Below are 27,321 nucleotides of genomic sequence, written 5' to 3'. Positions count from 1 at the left end.
CAGGCACAGGTCTTTCACTCTCTGGGCCCCAGGTTCCTCATCTATAAAATTGAGTATTGGAACCTCATCCAGGGTGTGGGCCAAGGCCTGGCTCCCATGGACTCTTCAGTCGGAAGATAGTGTCCTCCCAGGAGCCAGAGTCCCATTCCCACCTAAAAGGCCCTGGGTACAAGGCAAACTCAGCTGCCAGATCTCAGGAGGGATTCTGTCATGGCACTGGTCCCTGACCACATGGACTCAAGAGCACATCTGCCTCTTCCAGACCTTTCTGTTAGAATAGAATATCTTCCCCTGCTCCCCTGCATTCTTCACACACCTCTTCTTCCAGGCAGTCCTCCTGACTGTAGAGTTCCAACCACTCTCCCTATACTGTGCTCGAGGACAAGCACTGCTGGGCGCTTGGCCAAAGCAGCCTGTCTGTCTCCCAGAGGCAGGGCCCACTGTGTTCTGACCAAGAAAGGGTTGGAATCTTCATTGAGTGGGTCTTCTGAGGTAGCCCAGGCATCTGAAAGGAACTGCCCCTCTCAGTGGCAGGCACACCCCGTAATTCCACCCCATAGAAGCTTTGCTGCACGATGCCTAGCTCTCACCATGGCCTTTGCCATTGTTGATGTTAGACTGCCCATCAACTGCACCTGGAAACTTCCAGAGTCAGGCCTGCCCCAGACAGACTTGTGGCCTTAGACCAGCTGGCACTTGCTGGCATGTCCTGGCTCCCTAGGGCACAGACAGAGCTCTGACTCCCTTGCCACCTAGCTAAGCTAGAAATAAGTACTTCTGACTCTGGAATCCACACGAACCTGCCCAGACTGAGTACCCCACAGCCCAGTGCCCCAGTGAGCCACTTCTCTAGGTCCTGGGCGGCCTCTCCTAGTCCCCAGTGACCTGTGCCCCTGCCCTACGACCCTTCCTAGCCTCCAGAGCTGGGTCTCTGTCCTGCCTTTGTCTCTTCCAGAGATCTCCCTGAAGCCTTGTCTGCCCAAATCTCTGATCTCATACCTCCCCACATGCTCACACCACCAGAAAGTCTGAGTGTCCCCACCTTATGTCCCTGTACAGCCTCTCCCTGCACATGGCCTCCCTGGGCCCACACCCAGTGACCACCCACAAGTCACTGCTGCCAGCCTTCCCCACTGTCCCAGCCCAGCCCGGGATCCTGGGCAACTGAGTCACACGCAATGTGCACTACCAGGCTTTCTAGGGTTTTAAACTAATCGAGAAAGGGAGGCCAAGGTTGTCCTGGTGAGGAGTTAGCAGGCCCTGTGGGTTACATGTTGGGTTGCTAACCGCGAGGTCAGAGGTTCATACCCATCAGTCTATTCTGCAGGGTAAAGGTAAGGCTGTCTGCTGCCGTAATTGTCTCAGTAATCCTGTATAGGATCACTATGAGTCAGAATCCACTTGATATCAGTGGGTTTTCTTTGGGGTGCTTTGTTTTGAGGGTAGAAGGACCCCTCACTGAGAAAAGTAGCTTGGAGCTGTCCTGTCACTACCTCTGGGCTCTTGGGTGTCCAGGACTCTGGGGCCAGCTCTATGCGATAGGTGCACGCTGGGATGGGGAACCCTTGGGAGCCATCAGGACCTGGGAGAGCACGTGAATGCATTTATCACAGGTGTACCACCTTACCCCCCCAAAATGAGATTTCGGTGCAGTGGCCCCTTCCTAAAGGAAGCACCATTCCAACCAATACTGGCCACTCCTAAGCAACCCTTCCCTCAACTCTCCTTCCTTGGGCGATAGACAGCCCCTGACCCCACATCTAGCCATGAACCCCATTCCCACCCAGGCAAACTGTGCCCACCCCCAGGGGGGTCTAGTCTGAGCCCTCTTGTGGTCCTGCCCAGGCCATAGGAAGCAAGAGGGTATTTTGTGTGGATTAAAGTGGGCACGACCCCAAAGGTATTCAGCGCAGCAGAGCACTTGGGGAACTTTCACCGTGGCGGCCCCAGCCCCTCTCAAGCAGGTCCCTGGCTGGAACTCATCCCCTTGGAGCAGAGAAGCATCTGAAACAGTCATATGGATGGTGTTCCTCACCTGGAAATGCCCACCCAGCAAGGGCAGATGCCAGGCAGAGTGGTCTGGACGTTAGAGAAGGGAGAGACACTGTGTGTGTGTGTGTGTGTGTGCACCCCAGAGCTGTTTCTGTGCTCCTGGTTGTCTCTGATTGTGTGTGTGTGTATGTGTCATGAGGTTGACCACATATCAAGGGGCTTCAGACACTTTTTGAAGCCCCTTTGTACTCAAGCTCTATGCACGTGTCCACCTGCCTCAGAATCTGGGTCAGAGCTCAAGTGCCACCTGTGAAGATAAAAGCCACGAGAACATGGGAGCCCACCATGCGTCTGCACACCTGTGGCAAAAATGAAGGTGGCTGTTGTTCCTAAGTGCCAATGAGTGGGTTCCGACCCATAGCAATCCTGTACAGGGTTTCTGAGGAGCGGTTGGTGAGCTTGAACTGCCGACCTTGTGGATCAAGCCAACTTTGTAGACCAGCACTTGAACCCACAGTACCACACCAAACTCAGTTTTTCGTTCCTGCCCAGGGACCGAGCTAAACTACATTTCCCAGCGTCCCTTGCAATTAGGTATGGCCACATGGCTAAATTATGACACCGCCAGTACTGGCCAATCATGAAAGCCTCCAGTGTGCAATCCTCCACACCTTGCAAAAGCAAGAGATGGGAGGGGACTGGATTCCTAAAGGACCACTTGGAGGAAGGCCCAAGTGACCAAATTCTCTGGGACCCAGATGCTGCGGTAACTAGACCAGGCACCCCAGTCAGTGTCCAGATGACCACATAACATGGAAACTGAAAAGACACGTCAGTGAGGAGACACCCAGTGAGGCCAGGCTTGAGTTGACTGTGAATGCCAGGTACAACTCCAGGAAGGTGTTGGAAATGGCCGCAGAGACACTGTTGGCATCTGCTCATCTGCTTTTAGCACCAGCGTTACGCGAGAGATGCTTATAAACTGGCTAGTTTGCAAGCAGAAAACCAAGGGAACAGAGGACATTCAGAAACTTGGGTCCATTCATGTTAGAAAAGGCCCATCCAGTAACAGAAGAGTGAAAAGGCTTTGAAGGGCACCATGGACCCATGAAACATGACATTTCTCACCTGCAAAGGGATGGGAGGAGACCTGAACCTGGCTGCAAGCGTCAGATGAAGGTGCAGGCTTCTCACCTAGAACTTCAAACACTTCCGGAATACCAAAAACAACATCCAAACCAGCTGCCCTCTAGCCACCTGGTCAACTACAGCTCAGGGTAACCCTCAAGTGTCAGAGTAGAACTGTGTTCCATTAAAAAAGTTCATCAGACCTTTCTACTGAAGTGCCTGAGTGGACTGAACCCACCAACCTGGTTACCAACTGAGTATTTTAATCCTTTGCATCACCCAGGGCCCTTGCCCTCAAGAACTCCATATGCACAACACAATGAACCACTGCCTGGCCCTGCTCTCTCATGTAAGCTGGAGATTGAACGGTTGCGATTTATCCGAAGTAGGTTGCCAGGCCTTTATCCCTAGTCACCTTGGTCTGTCTGACAGCTCCACTGAAATCTATTCAGCGTCATAGCAACACCTAGGCCTCCACTAACGTATGTCTGTGTGGTTGGATATGAACCTTGGCTGGAATCAAACCTGGTCTCTCACATGAAACAGACCAACACTACCACACAACTCCCGCTGCCCTCAAGAATGTTTTTCAAAAGAATAAAACCCAAACCAATTCCACTGCTGTAGAGTTGACTCCAACCCACAGTGACCCTATAGGACACAGCAGAACTAGCGGCCTCAAAGGGTTTCCGAGGCTCTAAGTCTTAGGAAAGCCAACCGTCTCAACTTTCTCCCATACCAGCTGCTTGGTTCAAATCACTGACCATTCAGCTAGTGGCCGAGGACTTTATAACCACGGCACCACCAGACTCCCAACAAACCTGTGAGGCAGAGTAGAAATACTTCCTAATATTTCTGAAGCTGTAGAGCTTTATGGAAACAGACTGCCTCGTTTTTCTCTCGAGGAGGAGCTAGTGGGTTCAAACTGCCTACCTATCAGTCAGCAGTCCAGAGCTTAGCCCACTGCACTACCAGGGCTCCTCCTTCAACAATGTTGTTTTGACTCACCAGGCCCCTATACACAACAGAATGAAACATTGTCCAGTCTTGTGCCACCCTTAAAAAGCACGGCTGTGTTTGAGCCCATTCTTGTTACTGTGTCAGACTATCTCGTCGGGGGTCTTCCTCTTTATTGCTGACCCTCTGCCAAGCAAGATGTCCTTCTCCAGCAACTGGTCTTGCCTGATAATATGCCCAAAGAACTGTTGTTGTTGTTGTTGTTGTTGTTGTTGTTGTTAAGTGCTGTGGAGTCCGTTTTGCCTTACAACAACCCTGTATAGGGTTTCCAAGGCTGTAATCTTTGAAGGAGCAGAAAGCCTCATCTTTCTTCCATGGAGCAGCTGGTGGACTCGAACTGCTTACCTTGTGGTTCACAGTCGAGTGCTTACCCTATGGAGCCACCACACTCCCCTGTCTGAAGAATAGTCACTGATAAATTGGGAGAGAGGCATGGAGACAGAGAATCAAGGCAATCAATCATGCTTGAGAAGGCTGTCTCAATAGAACTCTAGACCTGGTTACTTTGGCTGTTTGAGCCCCAAACCCACAGGTGGGTCTTAGGCATGTATGAACAGGGAGGTTGTGGAGCTCCCAGGGGGCCATTTCTCCCAGTGCCCACTTCAGGGTGGCCACAGTAGGAAGAAGCTGCAGAGAAGAGAGCAGGCCCCAGACGCAGGAGAGAGGGACCCTCCAGGGTGTAGCTGTTGAATGCTACCGAATGAACTTCAACTCACTTTGGCTTCATGTGACAGAGTAAAGCTGCCTCGTTGGGGGGTTCTTCTGAGAGCAGAGGGGAAGGTTTCGGCTACCCCTCCCTTCCCCTTCCCACTTGTGTTGGGGGCATACAGGCGGTGAGGTGAGTTCACGTTTTCATCTCCTGATACCACATTAGACACAGGTCCCCAGACCAAAGGATGTTCATGTGTTTTCTACCACAGCCCATGTGAAACTGTTCACTATAGATGAAAAGTAAATATAAGTAAGCCTTGCTTAGTGGGTAAGCCGGCATGACATTACGTCAGTGAGAAAGACTCTGTGGTCAATCACTGGCATTTTGGAAACTATCTGCTGTGACAAGCTGTGTCGGCTAAAGGCACGCCGATCCTGAACTCGGTATGCACGCAGAGGGCAGGAGGATGTTCTGTGGGTCTGCACGCATCTGTGAGCCCTGTACAGGTGTGCAAGTGTGTGCCCTGAAGGCTGCACAGCTGTGTGAACACAGGTGTGTCCAGGGTGTCTGAGAGCAGTTCATGTGGACCCAAGTGATGAGGAGTGCACAGTGAGGCCTGAGCGTGTGAACACACATGTGTGTCCCTCTACGGGTTGGGCATGTGTACCTGCACTTGCCTGGCTCTGAGCTCATTTGCACATGTGTGTTTCTGTGTCTGAACCAACCTGGGCGATTTTGCGTGTGGAAGGTAAGCATGCGTACACCCAGTGGGATATGGACATAAGGAGACTTTGACGGTCTGAGCTCACGTGAGTCTCGGAGGGTCTCTCCTGCTGAGCAGTGTGAGGAGTCTGAAAGTCAGACGAGCTGTCACGTGCCTGGACCCGAGTCTGGGCACACACTGCCCACCTCTGAGGATGTGGATTACATATGTGTCCCCTTGTCTTAGTACACACACGCACCTCTGTGTGGACAGGGACATGCCTCAAGGAGAATGGATACCCATGTTGGTACGAGTTCATCCCTCTGAGGATACATGTGCACACCTACATGAGTTTAGACTTACATGCAAGACCATAGATCCAAGCAGGGACGTGCACTGGGGTGGAATTGTCACACATGTGCCCGTGAGCCTGGGCATGTGTGACTCTGTGCTCCGAGCACATATGTGCACACATTACAGATGTACCATGTGGCTCTGAGTTTAGGCAGGTGTGTACTCCTCCAAGTGTGCACCGGTGGTTGTGAGTACAAGGCAGTCTGGGTGCATGTGAAGGGGCCCCAAGGCCCTGAGCACGTGCCACTGGCTCTGAATGCTTGCGTGCCATTGTGAGGTCTAAGCAGGTGAGGCACGTGTTTGGGTATCTGGGGAGTCTGAAGCACACACCTGTCGGTTTGTCATACATACTGTGGTGGCTTATGTGTTGTTGGGATGCTGGCAGCTATGCCATTAGTATTTCAAATACCAGCAGGATCACCCATGGTGGACAGGCTTCAGGGGAGCTTCCAGACTAAGACTAGGAAGAAGGGCCTGGTGATCTACTTCTGAAAATGAGCCAATGAAAACTTTAGGGATCCCAACAGAACGTTGCCTCGCTTGCTTCAGACAGTCTTCAGGAGGGATCGGTCACTGGAGGAGGGCATCACATTGGTGAAGAAGAGGACTAGCAAGGGGGAGGGAGAGGCTCAGGAAAGTGTGGCACAATCGCTCCGATGCTGGACTGATGTGGACACTCAGCAGCGGTGAGGAGGGCAGTGTTTCATTCTGTGGTACATAAATCCCCGAGAGTTGAACATGACTGGACAGCAGCCAGCTGACTATCTAAATACATCTAAGTGAGACCCAGGGGTCTGTGTACAGAGACTGCACGCATACATGTGTGGGTCTCACCAGGAGGACATCTGTGTGTATGGACTTCTGGGCTCTGAGTCCATGCGTGTCTCTTTAGGTCTAACTACGCATGTACGCTTCTGTGGTCTGGGCGTGAATGTGTACCCCTGTGAAACTGAGCATGTGAACTTGCGTGAATGCTTCTGCTCAGAGCACACATACACATGGGCACATGTACACGTCACTGTGGTCTGAGCCAGTATATGCTCGCTCTTCTGTGTGTCCCAGGGATGGCAAACTCGACCCCAAGCAGCTATCACAGCACGAGGCTTAGGCTGGCTAAGATGAGTAGAATCACCAACTACACAGCGCACACCCCCTCCATGCACTCACATTCAGAAAGCAGCTGGCGGCGAGGTCCCCTTTGCTGGGCTGCCAGTCTCAGGTCAAACAGCCATGACAGAAGACAGACTTACCAAGATGAGGAAGGGGTGTGCTCTGGGGGCTATGGAAGGGCCCAGGTGAGGGTGAAGAGTGAGCAGATATGATCCCAGGCTTCACACCTGGACCCAGGGACAAGAATCTGGCAGGTGGGATGGGACAAGCATCGTGGTACCGAGGGAGGAAGACCACGCAGTCTGCTCACTGGGCACAGGGGAGGCTTGGGCTGGGGGGACTGGACACGTGGTCTAATGGTCTAGATCAGCCTCGGGACCTTAGGGTCAACATGGTCCTTATCTGACTCCAGTTTAAACATCTCAGGGTCCTACAAGTGTGTTTGTGTAAATGTGTCAGCACAACTGTGCAGTGTGGGTCTGGGAGAACCTTGGGGTCTGTGCTGAGGGCCCTTTGGGGTTCCGCATGCTTTGATTCCTGCCCCTTCCTGAACCCTCCCACTCACGGCCTTGGCCTTCTTCCCTGCAATCAGTTCCCTTCACTCCCAAGGCACCTATAGGAGCTGCCACTCGGTGGTACACCCACAGCTGGGGTACAGGGACGGTGTGCAGCCTGAGTGTGGCCCAGTGAGACTCCATGTCCCTGATGGCAGCCAGTTGGCCCAAGGGCCCTGGGAGACTAGAGAGATGCCTCATCTCTCCGCTCGCCAGCTCCCAAGGCACGTGAGGGCATACTCAAGTGACAGACCACACAGAGCCCAGCTACTGACCACAGCGCTACGTCTCCAAACCCCACCCTCAGGGCCCATTCATCACAGCCATTCCTGGTGAAGGAGATGAGGGATGCTGTGCCCCCAAAGGAGCACCCAGAATCAACTAGAGGTTAGAGAGGGACCTGAAGGGTGGTCTGTGCTGAAGCTGCCCTGACTTGCCCTAAGCAATGGGGAGATCTGAGCTGTGGTCCCTGAGCCAGGATGGCCACCCCTGCACCCCAGCTCCAGAAACCCCAATGGAGGGGTATGTTACAGAAGGCACAGACCCTTGCTGAGGGGGAGGTCCTCTACACCCTTGCAGCCTGGAGCTCTTTCAGGTGGTCCTAGCCAAGGCCAACTGGGGGACACAGAATGGTCAGGTCCAGGCCTGGGTCTTGCAGGGGGCTGCCCTTGGTTTCTGGAACCTGCACCTCAGCCCTAAATCACAGGCCTATGCCAAGATCCTGGTCTCTTCTTGTCCATCCCACCCCTACCTTTCTACCCCCACCCCACTCCTCCCTGGGGGCTACAACCACCCCTCTGCTTGGATGTCTCCCTCGTCCAACCAGGCCAACCAGCCCAGATTCACAGGATGTGCCCAGGTTACACCTCTGCTCACACCACGCACTCCACCTGCCAGGCACCTGCCCCAACCCCACAGCAAGGTAATGGGGAGACATCATCTCCAGAACCCCATGCGTGATGGGACGGTCCCATTTGGAAGCCTGGCCACACCCAGTCCTTCTGCATTCTACCACCAGCCCTGCACCCACTGTGCACACCCCTCCCCCCGCTACTTCCCCAGTCTGGTCTCTCGCTGTGGCTGCACCCCGAGTACCCACTGTGCCACACTCCCCGCCCCACCCCCCCAGTACCCACTGGAGGATCAAGCGTGGGTACTTTACTAGGCCCTTCCAGACCCCCGCCCCTGGAGCCTTCCTGCCCAGAGCACCCACCCTGCTGGCCCCAACCTCACACCTAGAAGGCAAAGTGCCTGGTCTAGGGGGCACCTCCTACCCCAGCACCCTACTGGGCACAGGTTTAGCCTGACAGTGCTGGGAGAGGGTTCAGTCTGGGACCCTCCAGACCAGAGCTCTGGATAGCCCCTGGGGCAGAATGAAGGAGAACTCAGCCTCCACTGGGGCCCTCCACCAGCCAGGAAGAACACCTGGCCTGGAGCTGATGGGAATTGCAGTTCTGGACCCAAGAGCTGATGGGAGTTGGAGTTTCTAGGCCTGCATCCCCACCCAACTCCCTAGGAAGACTCCTGAAAGCTGTACTAAATCTTTCTCAAGAAAAAGTCTCCCCTTTTCCTCCCAGAATCCCTAGGCTCTCAGCCCCATAATCCCTGCTAAGGACCTCACTAGCTCACTAGCTCTGAGGGCTGGGCCCTGCAGGGAGGGCAACTGGCTGCCCATTTGAAGGCCTGGGGACACACTTTAGGACAGGAGGGGGACTAGCAGGGCAAGCTGGGGGCCTGGCCACAGGCCACGTGGGCATGGGCTGGGAGCAGGGATGGTCGCCCCCCTCCCCTTAGAGTCACATGGGCCCCGGGGCAGGGGAGGGGGGAGAGGCGCTCACCAGTACTGGGTTCACACTCCTCCAGGTCCTCATCATCGCTCGGACACTCAGCCGAGGCCACCAGGAGGTCATCTGTGTTCTGGGAGGGGTAAGAGGAGGGGTAGGAAGAGAGCAGGTTGCAGGGAGTCATCAAAGGCCCTTCAGGGAGGGAGGGGATGAAGCAGACAACTGAGCCCGCTAGCCCTGCAGTGCCCCACTCCCCCCAGCCCCCCAGGATCAATGAGGGAACTCCTGCGTGCATCTCTTCCCAGGAAGGTTCAGAGACTGAGCGTCAGACCAGGGGCTGCAGAGCCAACGGGGGCCCAGGATACAGCAGGGGCTGGGCGTCAGGGAGCAGAACCCGAAGGGGATTCTGGGCTCTAGTCCCACCACCCCATCACCCTTTATCTTTCTCCCAACCCTCTTCCCAGAGCCAGAGAACACACAGCACACAATAATTAGGGCTGCAGTTGCCATGACAACTGGAGTCGACTTTGTCAGCATTTTGTCTCCTCCAAATTGCAAAGAAAGAGACCCCAGGATGAGTGAGTGTAAGGGGGTGTGGTTCTTTGGGTTCTTTGGAGAGGCTGTAGAGAGGAGATTCAAGGGAAACCCCAAAGTCCAGGCGAGAAGGGGTCACCTGCCAGGGAGAAACTTCCAGTGGGGAGGAGAGGGCCAGGTTGAAGGGTCAAAGAAGGGAAGACTCCCAGCTGCTGCTTCCTGTCCCCCCCCACCCCCAGCTTCAGACTCTGCAGCCCCCACCCAAGGAAAGGGGGTGTGGGAGCTGATTTCCCTTCTGGATTCTTCCTCCACCATGTGGTCTCCTGCACTTCTCCCTGGTGGCTGGACAGCATGGACTCCCCACCAGCCTCGGCTATACCCCTCCTCCACCACCACCACCTCAGTCTTCCTTCTCCCAGGCTTCACCTCCAGCCTCCACCCCCTACTCCTCCCCTCCGCTCCCCCAGAGGGTCTCTACTCTCCCTGGATCCCCCAGCCTGGATCCACTCCCCCTGGCTCCAGGGCACTACTGTGGTTTGGGTACCCAGCCTGGGACAAAGCCAGACCCCTTCTCATAAGATCCCTCTGTATTCTTGGCAAAGGTGCTGAACACAGCCCTGTCCCTCCCATCTGGAAGACCTGACTAGCCCCCATCCACAGGTTCCCTTGGCTACACAAACTGGCAGAAATGAGGGACTCTAGCCTTCATTCTAGCATTTCTCAAGCTGGGGGAACTGAAGAAAAAAGTCATGCCTCAAGTTTCACTATTGAAGGATTCTCTGGTCAAATTATTGAATGATGCAGAAAGCATCAAGAGAAGATGGAAGGAATACAGAGAGTCACTATACTAAAAGGAAATGATTGATGTTCAACTGTTTCAAGAGGTAGCATATGATCAAGAGCCAATGATACTGACGGAAGAAATCCAAGGTGCATTGACGGAATTGGCAAAGAATAAGGCATCAGAAATTGATGGAATAAAAATTGAAATATTTTAAGAAATTAAGGCGGCACTGGAAGTACTCACTCATCTAGGCCAAGAAATTTGGAAGACAACTATCTGACCGACTGATTGGAAGAGATCCATATTTGTGCCGATTCCAAAGAGAGGTGACCCAACAGAATGTGGAAATCATCAGACAAACTCTTTGTTATCTCACGCGAGTAAAGTTTTACTCAAGGTAATACAGAAACAGATGCAAGCACACACTGACAAGAGAATTTCCAGAGGCTCAAGCCAGATTCAGAAGAGGCCGTGGAACAAGGGATATCATTGCTGATATCCAATGGATCTTAGCTGAAAACAGAGAATATCAGAAAGATGTTTACCTGTGCTTTATTGACTATGCAAAGGCTTTCGATTGTGTGGATCATGACAAACTATGGGCAACATTGAGATGTATGAGTATTCTGGAACATTTAATTGTGCTCTTGAGGAATCTGTACATGTACCAAGAAGCAGTTGTTCAAACAGAACATGAGAACACTAAATGATTTAAAATTAAGAAAGGTGTGTGACACGGTTGTATTCTTTCACCATATTTATTCAACCTGTATGCTGAGCAAATAATCCGAAAAGCTGGGTTATATGAAGAAAAACATGGCATCAGGATTGGAGAAAGACTCATTAACAACCTGTGATATGCAGATGATACAACCTTGCTTGCTGAAAGTGAAGAGGACTTAAAATACTGATGAAGATCAAAGACCACAGCCTTCAGTATGCGTTGCATCTCAATGTAATGAAAACAAAAATCCTCACCACTGGACCAATAAATAACATTCTTATCAATGGAGAAGACTGAAGTTGTCAAGGACTTCATTCATTTTGACAACTATCAACACTCACGGAAGCAGCAGTCAAGAAATCAATGGATGTATTGCATTAGGCAAATCTGCTGCACAAGACCTTTTTAAAGTGTTGAAGAGCAAAGATGTCAGCTTGAATACCAAGCCATGGTATTTTCAATAACCTCATATGCAATGCAAAAACTGGACAGTGAATAAGGAAGGCCGTAGAAGAACTGATGCTTTTGAGTTATGGTGTTGGAGGAGAATATTGAAAGTGCTATGGACTGCCAAAAGAACCAACAGATCTGTGTTGGAAGAAGTGCAGCCAGCGTGCTCCTTGGAGGCCAGGATGGCCAGACTTTGTCTCTCATACATTGGACATATTGTCAGGAGGGACCAGTTGCTGGAGAAGGAAATCATGTTTGGTAAGGTGGAGGGTCAGAGAAAAAGAGGAAGACCCCCAGTGAGATGGACCAGCAAAGTGGCAGCATCAATGGGTTCAAGCGTGGCAACTATTGTGAGGTTGGCCCAGGACTGGGCAGTATTTCATTCTGTTGTGCATGAGGTCGCTATGAGTTGGTACCAACTCGATGGCATGTAACAACAAGAAGCAGGTGGTGGAGGTGAACACCCCAGTGCTCTGCCCAATGAAGTGCCATGCAGCTCCCAGCCACTCCTGGGGCACAGGGCACAGCCTTGGCAAAGAAGGGGTGGACAAGAGGGGTCTTCAGACTTTCTTGGCGCTAGAGTGGTCTTCCTGTGTCTACCTGGGGCACCAAACTCTACTTCAACACTCGAATGGTCCCTCTATAAACAGTTGTGCCGTCAAGTCGGTTCTGATTCATAAGAACCCTGGGTAGGGTTTCCGAGGAGTGGCTGGCTAGTGGATTTGAACTGCCGACCTTGAGGTCCAGTGCTTTATTGTGCAGCACCAATAGGGTTCCTAGAAACAGTGGGCACCTCTAAAGTCATGGCATTTGCATTGCCAGGAATGATGACCTCATCCTGAAGGGAACCTTGCCCACTTACCTCACCATGGCAACAAGGCAAGGCCAAAGGCCTTCAGTATTCCCCAGGCCCCCTGAGCCCTCACCTGGGTGGTGCTGTCCCTCAGCGTGGGGGAGCGGCCCCGGCGTGTGGTGGTTGTGGCCATGGTGGTGGTGGTCTCCATGATGGTGGTAGCCATGTCGGCCAGCAGGGTGGTGGCCGTGGTCTCTGCACTGAGCAGCACGGACGGTCCCTCCCCCACTAGGCGCAGGTGGCCCTCAGTCCGCACGTTGGGGTCACTCTCAGCGGCCAGGGCAAGCACCTTGAGCCCATTGTAGTAGAGACCGGACACCTGGCCCTGGAAGGGACGACCCTGGTCCCGGCCCCCAATCTTGATAGCAGCCTGGCTGTTGAAGATGGTCAGCTGGCGGCCTGAGGGGGGACGGGAGGGAAGGACAGACAGGGGGGACAAGCAGTGCAGGGGAGACCAGAATGGGAGAGGGGAAGAAGGAGGATTTGAGGCGAAAAACCAGCAAGGGAGGGAAGGGAAGGAGGAAGGAGCAGACAATCAAAGGGAAAAGTTCTGTCAGCCAGCGCCCCAGCCCAGGCAGGCATGAGGGGGGTCCCCCAGGGTGGGAGGGTCCCCAAGGCACACGTGGTCTGGGGGAGGGAGCCCAGGGACCCCCCTGCTCACCATGCTCATGCCACCTCTGCCTCCCTAGCCCCCCAGCCCCGGGACTTCGTTGCCCCACTTCTTGCTCTTCATGTAATTTGACCACCCATCGTCTCCCTTCTGATTCCCAAACATCCGCACACCAGTGTCTGCCCCAAGCCATGGGACCTTTGGGTGATGCAGACAGAGGAGACATGAGGCAGAAAGGCTGAGAAAGCCTTCCAGGCAGAGGTGAGGCAGTGCATGTAAGAGCAGAGGCGAAGGCAGAATCAGGTATCCAGGAGGTCTGTGGATGGGTGGGTGCTGGCTGCGCGTGCGTGCGTCCTGTGTGCGTGAGTGCGCATGGGCGTGGTGGGAGTGTAAGTGCAGCCCCTCCTGGCCGCACCTGCTCCAGGTTGGAGTCCCTCACTCTACCGGCGCCCCCCATGACCAGCCTGGGGTCTGGGACCCAGCTCCCTTCTCTCTGTACAAGTCCCAATGTACTGGTCGGAGAGGGCCCGGGGCTGCAGAGCCCTCCTTCCCGTCAGGATGCACAAAGCACAGAAATGGAAAACGTTAAAGGGACCTGGCTTCGCTGGCTGACAGCCCAAACACGCGCTCCAGCTCCAAACTGTGCCCACTCTCAGTCACCCCTCCGGAATGCCCAGTGGGCTTGGCTGCTGCTTGGTTTTAGTGGATCTGGGGGTCAGTTTAACCCTCTGAGTTTGTTGCTTTGGTTTGGTTTTTAGAAGTTTATTATGTTTAAGTTTGGATTTAACTTTGGTTAGAGTATTGGCTTATTTTTTTTGGTAGTGGGAAAGTTGGGCAGGACAACTATGTTGCCCCCTTCTCCCCAGACTTTGAGTTGCTGGCGCTGGGGAGTTTAGACCTGGCTTAATACTTGTTAGCCTCTGGTTAGTGCCTCGTTAGAGATCTGGTTTAGAGTTAGTGCCTGTAAGCCCCAAGACCCAGGCTGAGGACAGTCCAACTTGTGAAACCCTCACCCACTTTGGAAATGCAGGGTCTTTGGGACACCCAGGCCCCACCAGCCACTGGTGTATCTATTGGTTCCTCTGCTCAGCCTCTCCTCCACACCCTCCCATGGCCTGAAGGGGCAAGGGCGCCCCCAGGTGAGTCCCAGAGCCAACAGGTTTCTGCAGCCCCTGCCTGTTTCCCTAGTTCAGGCCTGAAGGATGCTCTGCACAATCACCCCAGGGTCCTCATATGCCCAGCTCCCCAAGAACAGCATCTCACCATCTAACAAATGGGGGTGGGGCCTGGGCCCAGAGAGGCCAAAGGCTAGGATGGCAGCTCAAAATGTGGGTTTCCTGATGTGTCCCAAGGTGGGAAAATTTGAAGACAAACACTGGAGAGAAACAGTGGGGCGCGTGAGTCAGGAGACCCTCCCCATCACCCCCATTTCACCAGGCTTCTTTCTGGTGGGCCTTCTCGGGGACTTTGTGAAACGTATAATCATGTGACACTCCAAGAAGAATCAGGATATGGCATGTCCCAAACTGATTTCTCCACCAAGCTCTCTACCGTGGAGCTATCTCATGGATCTTGTGCCATAGACCACGTTTTGGAGCCAGAGAATTGATTCATTCAATAAATATTGATTGAGCATCCACCATATGCCAGGCACTGGGGGAAATAAATAATTCCTCCAAGACACCCTGAGCCTTGTTCTTAAGCATTCTCCTGCCCCAAATTTCATTCATGAGCTGAGCAAGCCTTGCTATCTGGGTTGGGCTGATGCTCACAGAGGGGAGGGGCTTGACCAAGTGAGTCCCCATTCCACTTGGGAGATGCTGATCCAGCTCAATCTTTCATTTCCTGGAAGAGGACATTGAGGCCTACAGAGAAGATAGGGGCATGTGGCTGGTGAAAGGCAGCTGGGGTCCCAATCCCAATCCCTCGTTCTTCCTTCTTCTAGACCCCAGGTCCCTCCACCACCCCCTCCCACCTGTTCAGCTTTCCCAGCCCTTGGGGGTCACAGTTGTCCTGGCCTCAGCCCAGGCAGCTCCCTGGGCCTCTGATTCTGGGGAGGAAGGTGATGGGTTGTGGAGAGGAAGCCACATAGCTGTTAGCAAACTTGGTCCTTGAGGCCCCAGCCTCTGCCTCCACCCACCATGAACTCCTCAAAGGGTTAAAGTTCACCCCGCTGGAGACAGCAGCCCAGAGTGGCTGGGGGCTGTAGTTTTTAGCAATGGTCCGTTACAGTCCCTTTAACTTTTTGTCCCGTTATAGATTTATCGCGTCTGGTTATCAGCATGTTTAGTCCCCGCTGGCGTGTGGAGGCTGGAAGTTACATTGGGGGTTTTAGTTGGGGAAGGTCCCAGTGGACATTTAAAAGCACAGTTATCAGCTGGTTAAGTGGAGGTTTAACAGTTCTAATGCCCCCCTAGAGTTTAGCCTTAGAGGTACAGAGCTCGCCCCCCCCCAAAGGGAATGAGAGGATTTCCCATGGCTTGGCCCTTAGCCCCCCACTTCCCTTGGTGGTAAGAAGTCTCACCCCAGCAGAACCTCAACACAGCTGGGTCTCAGGGCAGTCTATTGTCTTCCCCAGGGGTCCCACAGACCAAGAAATCCCTACAGGACCCCCACTTAGCTCTCTCCTGAATCTTCCCTCCTAAACAGCCTCGGGCCCACCTGAACCCTTGACAAATGGCAGCCCCCAGGCAGCCTAGGGGTGATTTCCAGTAGGATCTGAGGCCCCACTCTTCTTTGCTCCCTGGATGGCCCTGTTACCACCTTCCTGCTCCTCCCCAGACCCCCGCTCAATCCTTCCTACCTCCATATGCTGCCCCTTCACCAAAGCTCTGGAGTGGGCCTCAGACAGAGGGATCCCACCTTTTAACACACAATGACATCCCAGATCAGGGTCTCTGAATCACCCTAGCCTAGTTCCAAGTTGAGAAAGAGAAGGGGAGTTGCTCACTCTTCTAGGAAACCCTTTCCCAATTGGCCACACTAAAAGGCCCAGACCCCAGACCAAACAGGAGGGGAGCCTTCTGGAATGATAATCGCCCCTTCACCTGGGGGAGGGAGGCACCGAGGGGGGAAGAGAGAGCTCTGCACCTTTAAGATAGTGTTTTTAAAGTTAATTAATTCATTAATTAATTAATTCTGGTTAATTACCTTTGTCGAGCAGCCATTCATCAACTACTCGACCAAGCCGGTAGGGGATTCTCTGTCTAGCAATCGCCAGGCGTTCGTTATCAAAGTTTCCTTGGAAAAGTTTAGAAAGACAGTAGGTTTCTCAGGCAGTGAAGTCCAAAGGAGTTAGAAAAGTAATTATGCATTTCTTAAGGAGTTTCAGAGTAGTTAAGTAGAACCATCATGGAAAGAGGGGTCACGGTCCCCCAAAACCAAGACTAGAAAGGCTGGGTCCCTCCTTTGGCCCCATCCCCTTCCTGAGGCTCCCCATCTGGGAGCCAGCCCCACCCTGGGGACAGGAGCAACCCAAAGAAAAAAAAAGGGAAAGAGAAAAGCAAGAAAAGGCAGCTGGAAGGTCAGAGGTCAGAGGTTAAGCAGGTTTATCTGGGGTCAAGCTGTTGAGGCCCCACTTATTAGATCCCCGTCCCAAACTGGGGTTCTGGGGCAGGAAGGGGGCATTTAGCAGGTTTAAGTTGGGGCCCAGCTGGCTACTACATTTAGAGGGCTGTTTAGAAGTGGGGGTGGGTTAAGCGGGGTTTATACGGTATTTAGAGAGGTCACCCGGCACGCGCATTTACCAGTGAAATTTAAACTTCTCCAGCATCTCCAATTGCTTTACCCCGCCCCTCCCCACCACCCCCCCATAAGACTCCCAGCTTCCCCTCCTTACCCACCTCATACCACACCCTGACCACTACCTTCCGTCTCCAGCCCAAGCCGGACCCAGCCACCTCCTGTCTTTCTCCCTGCTCCTGGCGCCCTCTCCATCCGCCCTCTCCATCCGGAGCTGTTGCAGGTGATGGCAAGGCCTAGGTGCATTCCCCTCCCCATCAGCTCATCCGGCTTTCTCCCACCTCAGAGCCTTCACAAGCTCCTCAAACCCCTCCCCACTCAGACCCCAGACCCCTCATCATTTCTTTTCTCCTTCAGGATCCTGTCCCAATGCTTCTTCTCAGCCTACCAGTCCCCCACAGCCTTTCTCCTTTAGCCCCCCAACTCCCCACCCCACCCCTCATCTCAGTCCTGGGCTGCCCACCAGGATGCCCACCTGTCCTCTCTCTACTGTCCTTTCCCCAGCCCCTGAGGACAGAGATGTGTGTGTATGTGTGTGTGCGCATGTGCACCTGTGTTGGTATGTCTGGGAGTATCTGTATGTCCCCTTGTATCCATGGGCTGTGTGTGGCTGATTCCAAACAACAGTGGTAGAAATGGAAATGATTGTCTATAGAGCCTGCTTAAACCACTTACTGTCCACCAAGCCACTTCCATCTCCCCCACTCAGCTGTGTGAGTCTGCCAGGGAGTACTGAGCCCAGGCCTGTCTGTGTCCAACTCGTCTGTGTGTGCACACCCATGTGTTCATCTGCGCTTGGACAATGCCTCCTTAGGAGCTTAAGAGGCAATGCAGCCTGCCCTCCCTAAAGATTCAAGACACTGGTGTTTAACTCAAAGCCAGCCCCTCACTCATTTATTCATTCAACAAACATTTCCCAAGTGCCTACTCAGTTCCTGGGGCTGAGCACTGGGGATGCAAAGAGGAAGGCTTGGTTCTTTCCCACAAAAAGCCCCAGTCAAGTGGGGGAAACTGGTAAGCGACCAGCAGTGTTATATATTTGGTTAGAGGTAGCATGGGGCTCCCAACCTGAAAAGTGACGGGGAGTCAGGCCAGGAAGGGGAGGAAGAAGACAGACACATGCAGGGCACAGGGGCAGGAGGCATCAGGGAACTAGGCACCTTAGCATGTGTCTGTCTGTCTGTCTGTGGGTGTTCCAGGAGAAAGTGTATGTCTGCCTCACTGGTGGGAGGCTAAGTATACAACAGTTCTAACAAAAGCTCTGTGTTTTGAATTCCTCCACTAAATGACATTATTCTAGCACTTTCCTTGTATTACCTCAGGAACTCCCCATAGTATTTGTATAAGGTGGATATTATGCTCACCTTTCAGAGATGGAAACTAAGAGTTGGAGGTTAGATGACATGTCCAAGGTGACACATCTTGTCAGTAGTGGATCTGAGACTAGAACCTAGGTTTGACTGACGGGCCCATGAACTGTGTTCCTGAGCCCCCTGGAATCAGAGGGAACTAGTCTGGGCCCACGTTCTCTGCTAAGCTGGCCTGTAGTGTCAGGATGAAACAGCTTGTGAAAAGGACCTGCCTTTGCAGGGCACATAAGTAACCACCAGCCCACAGGCTATCTGCTCTGCAGCAGGGGTCCCCACCCCCAGCCAGGAGCCCCTGAGCAGAGAAGAGCAGGTGTAGCTGTCCTGACCTGGCCTCTGGCCTGCTGGGCTCCTAGAGACAAAGCTCTGGACCTGAATCCCAGTTTGGCATGGTGGGATCTTCCAGCCCTGGCCTACGAAGGTTAATAGTATGTGTACATCTCAGACAGAAAGACAAGTCTGATGCCCACAGGGCAATCCCACCCATACAGCCAGCTGTCAGTGTCTGTGGCTGTGTGTGCCTGAGTGACCCCACACATGCCCAGGGCCTGTCTGCAGAGCTGCGTGTGTCTGGGGTGGACACCAGCCCATGTAGTAATCAGGTGTCCTGTGTGGCTGCTTGTGAGCTTGTGAGGTCGGGCCCTGTCCTGGCATCTTTAGTCTAGCAGGGGTGGGATGTGGACACCTGCCCCTCTCACTGTCCTTCTACCCCATCCCCCTATTGGTCAGTGTGGCAGTTGTTTTGCCTCTGCTCTGCCATCTCTCCGGCCCCTGTGTGTGCCCACAATTTACTCGCAGGGATCTCAGCATCTCTGGGTTTCTGCAGTGTGCTGTTTCCCTCCTCTCTGTCTCCTCGTCGCAGAGGCTCTCTCCACTCCTGTCTCCCAGGCTGGGACTGCATGTTGGTGGCTCTGTGTCTTCCCCTGCCTCTCTCCCAGAGCACCTCATCTTTGTGTATGTCTCAGTGACGCTTTCCGTATCTCCCCATCACTCCTCTGGTTTTCTCACTCACAGGTGTGACTCTTGCCATCTCAGCCTCTTCATTCCTCTCATGTCCTCACTCCCAACTTCCTTCTCTGGGCTCCTCACACCTTGGTTTGTCCTCAGCCACCACTGCATTCGTACCTGGGGCTCCCCACTGGGCTGCCAGCCCCCTGTGTCCCAAGGCCCAGGGAAGGTTTGGTCAACGTGTCTGACCCTATTCATTCTTGTCAGTGGCTCCCTCCCTTCACCAGTCACACTCCCAGAGGCATATGATGGGTCCTTGATTTGCTCTTAGTAAGGCCCTGGGTGCCTTTCAGCTGCCCTTGGGAACAGCCCTGCGTCTGTGTTTGGCCAGCGTTTGCATTACTTCCGGATCATCTCCACATTTCCCCGTCTCATTTCTGAATCCATTCCTCAATGGAGTCTGACTCCGCCTACTTCCTCCTCCTCCCCCTTTTTCTTTCTCCCCTCATCCCTGGCCTTGCAGCCTTGGGGCTATGCTCCCACTTGACTGGTGCCAGGCACCACACTCCACAGCCTCACGTTTCCTTCTCCCCGCCTGCTCCAATCATCCCCCAATCCCAACTTTCCTCTTTAGCCCCACCCCTGCATTGGCCCCACCCCCACATAGCTGTCCATTGCTGTTGCCCCGCCCCAGCCCAAGCAGTGCTCCCATCAGATGCTGTCATGAGATGCTGCTGGTGGCCAGGCCCCGCCCTGCTCCACTCCACCCCACCCCACCCCACCACGTCGCATCTCCTCTGCAGGCCAACGGCGCCTACCTGCCGGGTACCGCTCGTTGACTGGCCAGCTGTCCACCTGCAGCGTGGCGTTGCCACCGCTTCTAGTAAAACGCACCACGTGGTATTTGCCGTCGCTCACGATGGCGTTGGGCTCGTCAATGGTAATGTCGTCCGTGCCCACGTTAAAGATCACGCCAACGGTGCCCTGGTCCTGGGAACAAGGAGATGGAGGTCAGAGAGCAGAAGGTAGCAACTATCCACTCCTTCTAGAACTCCACCCTCGACCACTGACCACCATTTGCCCGATGCCGCGTCACTGGACAGCCTAGTAAGCCCCTTTCCCAGGCTTGCCTTTCCTGGACAGGTGGGTAGGTAGGAATGAGCAGCCCCTATCAGACGCAGTGAGCTGAAGTGAGGGTGCAGAACGTGGGCCAGAGCCTTTTGTACATGCAGCATGGTCGTTTGGGTTCTCTAGAACATTCATAGGCATCCTAGTGATCTTTTAGGATAAATACTGGACTGCCAAGCACGAAGTAAACAATTCAAACCTATCAGCCGCTCCTTGAGAGAAAACTGAGGCTGTCTGCTCCCATCAAAGTGTATAGCCTCGGAAACACGTATTATACAGGGTCACTGAGTTAGAATTGACTTGGCTCCATGTAAATCGGTGTAACATTCCCAAATGTTTTCAGAGCATCTGCGCTGTGCACGAGGTCCTGGTGCGACACTGTAGGGTAAGCACTGAACTGATAACCACAAGGTCAGTGGTTCCAACTCACCAGCAACGCCTTGGAAACCTCATTTTTGTTGCTATGAGGTGCCATGGAATCCGTACCTACTCATAGCAACCCTGTGCACAACAAAACAAAACACTGCCCGATCTTGGGCGAACCTCATAATCTGCTACATTCAAGCCCATCGCTGCTGTCACTATGCCAATCCTTCTTGCTGGGGGTCGCCCTCTTTTTTCTCTGATCCTCCACTTTACCAAACATGATATCCTTCTCCAGTGACTGGTCCCTCTTGACAATATGTCCAAAGTATGAAAGAAGAAGTCTGGCCATCCTGGCCTCCAAGGATCACTCTGGCTGTATTTCTTCCAACACAGATGTATTGGTTCTTTTGGCAGTCCGTGGCACTTTCAATATTCTCCAACACCATAACTCAAATGCATCAATTTTTCTACAGTCTTCCTTATTCACTATCCAACTTTTGCATGCATATGAGGTTACTGAAAATATCATGACTTGGGTCAGGCACACCTTAATCCTCAAACTGGTATCTTTGCTCTTCAACATTTTCAAGAGGTCTTCCACAGCAGATTTGCCCTCCGCAATACATCCTTTGATTTCTTGACTGCGGCTTTCAAGAGTGTTGATGGTTGACCCAAGCAAAAGGAAGTCATTGACAACTTCAATCGTTTCTCCATTTATATGGATGTTATTTATTGGTCAGTGGTGAGGATTTTTACTTTCTTTATGTAGAGGTGCAACCCATACCGAAGGCTGTGCTCTTTGGTCTTCAGTAAGTATTTTAAGTCCTCTTCACATTCAGCAAGCAAGGCTGTATCATCTGCATATCGCAGGTTGTTAATGAGCCTTCCTCCAAGTCTGATGCAGGGTTGCTATGAGTTGGAATAAACTCAGCAGCACTTAACGCAACAACTGTAGAAGGACCACTGAGCCCAGACCCCAGACAGGGGTGACAAGACGCATGCTGAGGCCCCACCCAGGGAGAAGCAGGGAGAGGTCTCCAAGACCTCAACATGTGTGTGCACAAACACACTCTCGTCACCAGTGCCTGCTTGGTCAGCACGGAGCAGCCCTGGGGGCTCCCACCTCTCAGGGGTGCAGCCTGGAGGCCTGAAGTCGGTCAGGCTCTCTGTGTGGGGGTGGATCCTCTGCAGCCACGGAGGCAGGTAAGTAAGGTGTCTGGGTTGTTTGTGTTTGGGGGTGCAGACATAGGAAGGAAACCAGGCAAGTTATTTGTTGTTGTTATGTGTCGCTGAGTAGGTTCCATCTCACAGAGACCCTGTATAGGGTTTACGAGAAGCAGCTGGTGGGTTTGAACTGCCGACTTTGTGACTCGCAGTCCAGTGCTGATCCTACAGCGCCACACCAGGAAAGGTGAGCATGTGGGATATAGGAGGGAATTGGGGAGGGAGAGGCAGAGGGGAAACAGGCACTGAGTCCCCAGAACTGGGGCAGAGTCTGAGCAACATCTGGGCTGTATCACAGGCTCTGGCAGGATACCCTGCCTGTGGGAGCACCCCCCAGAATTCATTCCAGACTGAAACGAGAGGGGGAACCTCACTGAACCTCTGAGATGGGCTAGGCCTTGTGTGGGTGACCTCAGGGACCCTTCACAGCATCTCTGTTTATCAAGGCTGAAACTGAGGCTCAGCAAAGTTAAGGGACCTTCCCAAATCTCACAGCCCTTCAGGAGGGACCTGGCCAGAGTCCAGGACCAGCACTCTCTCTCCTTACCCACTAATTAGTTTAGGGGAACACTGACCCTCAGAGCTACACCTCCCTCTATAGCTACCAAGGGGGCCGCAGACACTGGCAGAAAGCTTCCAGGGCCTGACGCGTGAGCCCCACCCCATTCCCGAACACGTGCCAGCAGCTCTCCTGAACTCAGTCTCCTGGGTGCCCCCTCTCCCAGAATCCTCCTCCCACACAAGACAGACACAGAGGTTCACTCGCCCCACCCCCTCAGTCACATAGAGTCACAGGGCGGGCCCCAGGGTCTTCCTGAAAGACTGCCTCAGTCCAGCCCGGGGGAACTTGGAAACATGCTGCCCCCAGCTCCTGCCTCTAACAGGGCTGAGCAGTTTGGTGACACTGGGAATGCGGCAGGGTGCACAGTGTGGGCTCACCTGAAGACCCACATTCTATCCTCTTCCCCTACCCTGTGGGACAGCTCTCCTTTGTTTTGTTGTTGTGTGCCATCCAGTGAACTGACTCCAGGCACAGTGCCGCCATGTGACAGAATACAACTGCCCCTAGGGTTTTCAAAACTATCATCTTTCTGGGAGTAGACAGACGGTCAGGTCTTCTGTACCTCAGAGCAGCTCAGACCTTTCCAGTTAGCAGCTGAGCACTTAACCATGGTGCCACTGGGCTCCTACCCATACGCTGAAGCAGAGAAACTGAGGCCAGACTTGCCTAACAAGGAGTAATTGCAAGCCTCATCCACCCACAGCCTGCAGCATCCCCAGGGAGACGGTCCTCGTCTGCTCCCCAAACGCAGGAGAGAAGAGGCGATGCTCCTTGTTACTATTGTTGGCAATAAAGTATCCAGAATAGCAGTGGCCTTTGGACGCCTCCTCCCCACAGGCTCCGCCCAGGTGTTGGTGGCCAAGGGACAGATGCAGCCTGGGAGATGGGCCAGAGTGGGCAGGTGGGCTGGGAGGCAGACACCTGGGTTTCCTAGGAGGCAGCAGGGTTTGGTGCTGTGCCGTGCACTCCGGGGGAGAGGTAGCTCCCCAGAGCTGCTCCCTACGTGAAGTCAGTTGTCACTTCTGTTAAAGTCATTAATTCCTAATTCCCCAATTACCTCATTAGGTGGCGGTGGGGAGAACGCAGCCGCTCCTACAGCAAATAATTATGGGAGTCAAAATTAATTTGGCAAAGTGGAGCGACGCTTTATTAGAAACGTCAAATTGCTTTTCTCTTACTTTGCTGCCGCCTCCCCATTCTCTGAGCTCGGCTAATGACGCTGTGTGGTGGGAACTGATGTGTCACTGGGGAGGAGGGGGTTGGGGGCTGCCCCAGGGGGCTTCAGCCGGCTGGTGCCCAATGCTTCCCTCCCAGATGGCCTCTCTCAGGGCTCTCACCCTTCCTCCAGAGTCCCTTACCATTACCTGCTTCTCCCACCCCAAGTCAGACCTCTTTTCATTCCCACCATATGCAGCACTGGGTCTGTCCTCCAGGGGAAGGCAAAGGAGGGAGGTCCTTCCCCTTACAACCTGTTCCCCTGCCCTTCTTCCTCCACACTCCGGTTCCCTAAACACATGGCCCTGGTCACAGAGACAGACAAGACAACACACAGTGACCAGGACATTAGCCAACACTGAGTCTTCTCACTAAGAGCCCTGTGGTGCCGTGATTTGAGAGTTGGATTGCTAACCACAAGGTTGGCATTTCAAACCCACCAGCTGACCCATGGAAGACAGTCTGCTCCCGTAAACATTTACAGCCTCAGAACCCTATGGAGCGGTTGTACTCTGTCCTACACAGTCACTGTGAGTTGGAATGGACTCCAAATGACAGTGGGCTGCACAGGTAGCCTATAGGCTGGCTAATGTCCCAAGGGCACAGCACCCCCATGAAGTCTGTGCCCCTAGTATGCCACAATCAAATGAGGGGCACAGGTTCAGAGAGGTGAAGTGACACGCAGAAACACACAGCAAGGACCTGGCAGAGCTGAGGTTCAAGCCCAGGCCATCTGCTTCAGAGCCATGCAGAGCCTCACATAGCTATGAGAAGGCACAGACGCCCTAGTCGGCCACACGTGCAGGTGGTTGAGACCACCACCCACAGCACTCAGTGAGGAGGTGGTGATACCATGCCAGCATCACACATGTGGTCACTATCCCAGCCTCACCATCGCTCACCTGAAGGCCGTCACCCTGTGTTCCAGATCACGCGTCTGTCATGTGCACAGTGTGGAACCCCCGTAATCTCCCCAAGCCTGACAACTGACTCCCCACCTCTCTTCACTCTGTACTCCTTCCTTCCTTCCTTCCTTCCTTCCTCGCATCCGCCTGGCCTGCCCCAGCCTAGCGCCCATCAGATGCCATTTCCACTCTGAGGCCCACAGGACAAGTCTCTTCACACCTCCTTCCTCACTGGTGTGTGTGTGTGTGTGTGTGTGTGTATGTGTGCTGGGGGAAGCCTGCATAAAGGTGGAGCATGAAAGGAGGTCATCTCAGGGATGATGAAAGGGTGGAATGGGGAAGGCAGACCCCAACCAACCACCCTCCCCCACCCCACCCCAACTTCTTCTCTGCCCTCCCAACTCTCCCATCTCCGACCTTCCTAGAGCCCAGGGTTCTCCCCACCCAGGCACTGGCCAGCCCCCTCAGCACTCACAGCTGGAGGGATGAGGGCGGAGAGGAGGCAGCCATGAGGTACTGTGTGTGTATGTGGAGGTAGAGTCTGAGGTCAAAGGGCATAGGGAAGGATGTGAGGCAGAATCGGGGGCGGGGGGGAAGGGGGCCCCAAAGATAATAGTTAAACCAGTTGCTGTTGGTGACCCCATATATGTTGGGGTATAACTGTGCTCCACAGAATTTTCAATGGCTGATATTGGAAGACAGTAGATAACCATCCAGCTAGAGGATGGACTCAAACTGCCAACCTTAGGGTTAGCAGCAGAACACTTGAGCACCCAGGGAGATGAACAACAGGGGAGCAGCAGAGGGCATGGAGGGAGGCCTGGGAAGGGTCAAGCCAGGTGGGAGCTGGAGCGAGTAAAGACTCGATCAACAGTCAGGAGCTGGGATGGGAACGGACTGAAGGCCGAGCTGGTTGGCACAATTGTAATGGCAAAACTTGTGTTACACATATGTTGGGTTACACATATGTTGGGTTACACATATGTTTGTTGTGGTGGCTGGTTGCCATCAAGTCAATTTCAACTCATGGCAACCCCCGTGGGGGCAGAGTGGAACGGCTCCACGGGATTTCAAGGCTGTGAGCTTTCGGAGGCAGATTGACAAGCTTGACTTCCAAGCAGCATCTGGGTGAGTTTGAACCGGAAAATCCCAGCACTTAACCATGTGACTACATATGCCCTTCATAAAATTCTGTAGAAAAATGCCATGGTCTCTTCATTCCATTTTTCCATGCACTTTTGGAAGCCCCCCAAATATATGTAAAACCACAAGCAAACAAACATAAAGACTAATCCAGATGGAGCAGGGATATTCAAATCAGATGGGCGGGTCCCAGGCCTCAACTGGGAGAGGGACTGGGTCTCCTAAGGCAAACTACTTCTCTGGAAACTAAGGAATGGGGGTCAGAGGTTTTGAAGGCTCTGCATGAGGTAAAGATGTGAGGTGAGGATTCCGTGGCATCAGGGAGCTGAGCAGATTCTGGGGTCAGGGTGAGGGTCAGAGCCTAGGGCCCAGGTCCTTACAATGTGTAGCTGCAGATAGTCTCCAAGACCGGAGGCGCTGTCCACCCGCACCAGCACAGCGCTCCGCTGGTGGGTGCTGAAGCCCACGGCCAGGCGGTCCATCCTCGTGCTGGGCCGGTCATTGGGGGGCCACGTGTAGGTGATGAGCGCGCCCCCCTTCCCAAAGATGTATGTGGTCCCAGCTGCAGAGAGAAGGAGAGGGCGATGTGGCATCAGGAAGGCGAGGTCAACAAGTCCGCTGGGTGGCGACCAGAACATTGGGCCCAAGATTTGACGTTCTGGGTGCCAACTGTGAGACCCTCACAAGCAGCAGCAGCCACCGGGCCCTGCCACCTGAGGGAGCAGTTGGCTAGCGGGTGCCTGGCAAAGTCTGTACACGTGCAAACACAGGTATAGCCATGTCATCAAGAAGTCTAGCTTTAATTACAGCAAAACAGAGAGGAGATGGAGGAAGGCTGAGAGAAGGTAACAAGATGAACATACCATGGGCAGGAAGGACCCAGGGGCCGGGACCTGACCAGCTCCCTGCTCCCAAGGTTGACAGAGGTGACAGATGCCAGGTGTGTGCTCCTCTGGGGCCAGAGCTATACAGGCCCCAAGGAGCCCTAGGTGGTGGCTAGAAACTGCATGTTCACTTCTGACTCAGGGTCCAATACTGTCCATCCCCTCCCCAGACTCCCTGCCAAGTTCCAAGAACCCTCCTGGTTCATTTGTGCAAGACTCCCAGCTTTCTCCCAGGTAAGGGGCTGCTTCCACCGGACCAAGAGGCTAGGTAGGTCCCAAGTGCTAGGGTGTCCTGGAGCCCTGCCCAGAAAAGAAGAGACAGAGAAAGGGTGTGGTGTGTGTGTAGTGGGGAAGGGGGGTTAACAGCCAGAGGAGGAGGAGGCAAAGACAGATGGGCAGGGACAAAGAGGGGGCGTAGGTGAGAGAGAGTGGGAGCAGAGATGAGGGCTCCCTCTCCTTGCCCTCCCCCACCCCACCCTCTTCCTCTCCTCCTTGCCATCCGGCTTCCGGGGGCGGGTGTGAGGTCCCTAACGATCTCAGCCCCAAAATAAACCCCATTAGTCGCCAAGTTCCCTCCTGCGGCTGACTG

The 27,321-nt window shown here is 53.7% G+C and overlaps 1 protein-coding gene across 4 annotated transcripts in view; it reads right to left on the bottom strand.

Annotated features, from left to right (window-relative positions):
- NRXN2 (neurexin 2) overlaps window positions 1-27,321 on the bottom strand; it is a 107,324-nt gene that overhangs the window by 3,958 nt on the left and 76,045 nt on the right. For 2 of the 4 annotated variants that reach the window (XM_006860969.1, XM_006860972.1), the window contains 5 exons: window positions 26,229-26,410; window positions 20,124-20,295; window positions 16,400-16,489; window positions 12,713-13,038; window positions 9,349-9,427 (listed from right to left, as the gene is read on the bottom strand). In XM_006860969.1, the coding sequence (XP_006861031.1) occupies window positions 9,349-9,427; window positions 12,713-13,038; window positions 16,400-16,489; window positions 20,124-20,295; window positions 26,229-26,410 (849 nt within the window). The remainder of the gene's footprint in view (window positions 1-9,348; window positions 9,428-12,712; window positions 13,039-16,399; window positions 16,490-20,123; window positions 20,296-26,228; window positions 26,411-27,321) is intronic. The other 2 variants (XM_006860970.1, XM_006860971.1) reach the window with 1 other exon arrangement.

This window comes from Chrysochloris asiatica, unplaced genomic scaffold, assembly GCF_000296735.1.
Source record: "Chrysochloris asiatica unplaced genomic scaffold, ChrAsi1.0 scaffold00040, whole genome shotgun sequence".
In the NCBI taxonomy this organism is placed as follows: Eukaryota; Metazoa; Chordata; class Mammalia; order Afrosoricida; family Chrysochloridae; genus Chrysochloris; species Chrysochloris asiatica.
This window is presented reverse-complemented; position numbering and strand designations above follow the sequence as displayed.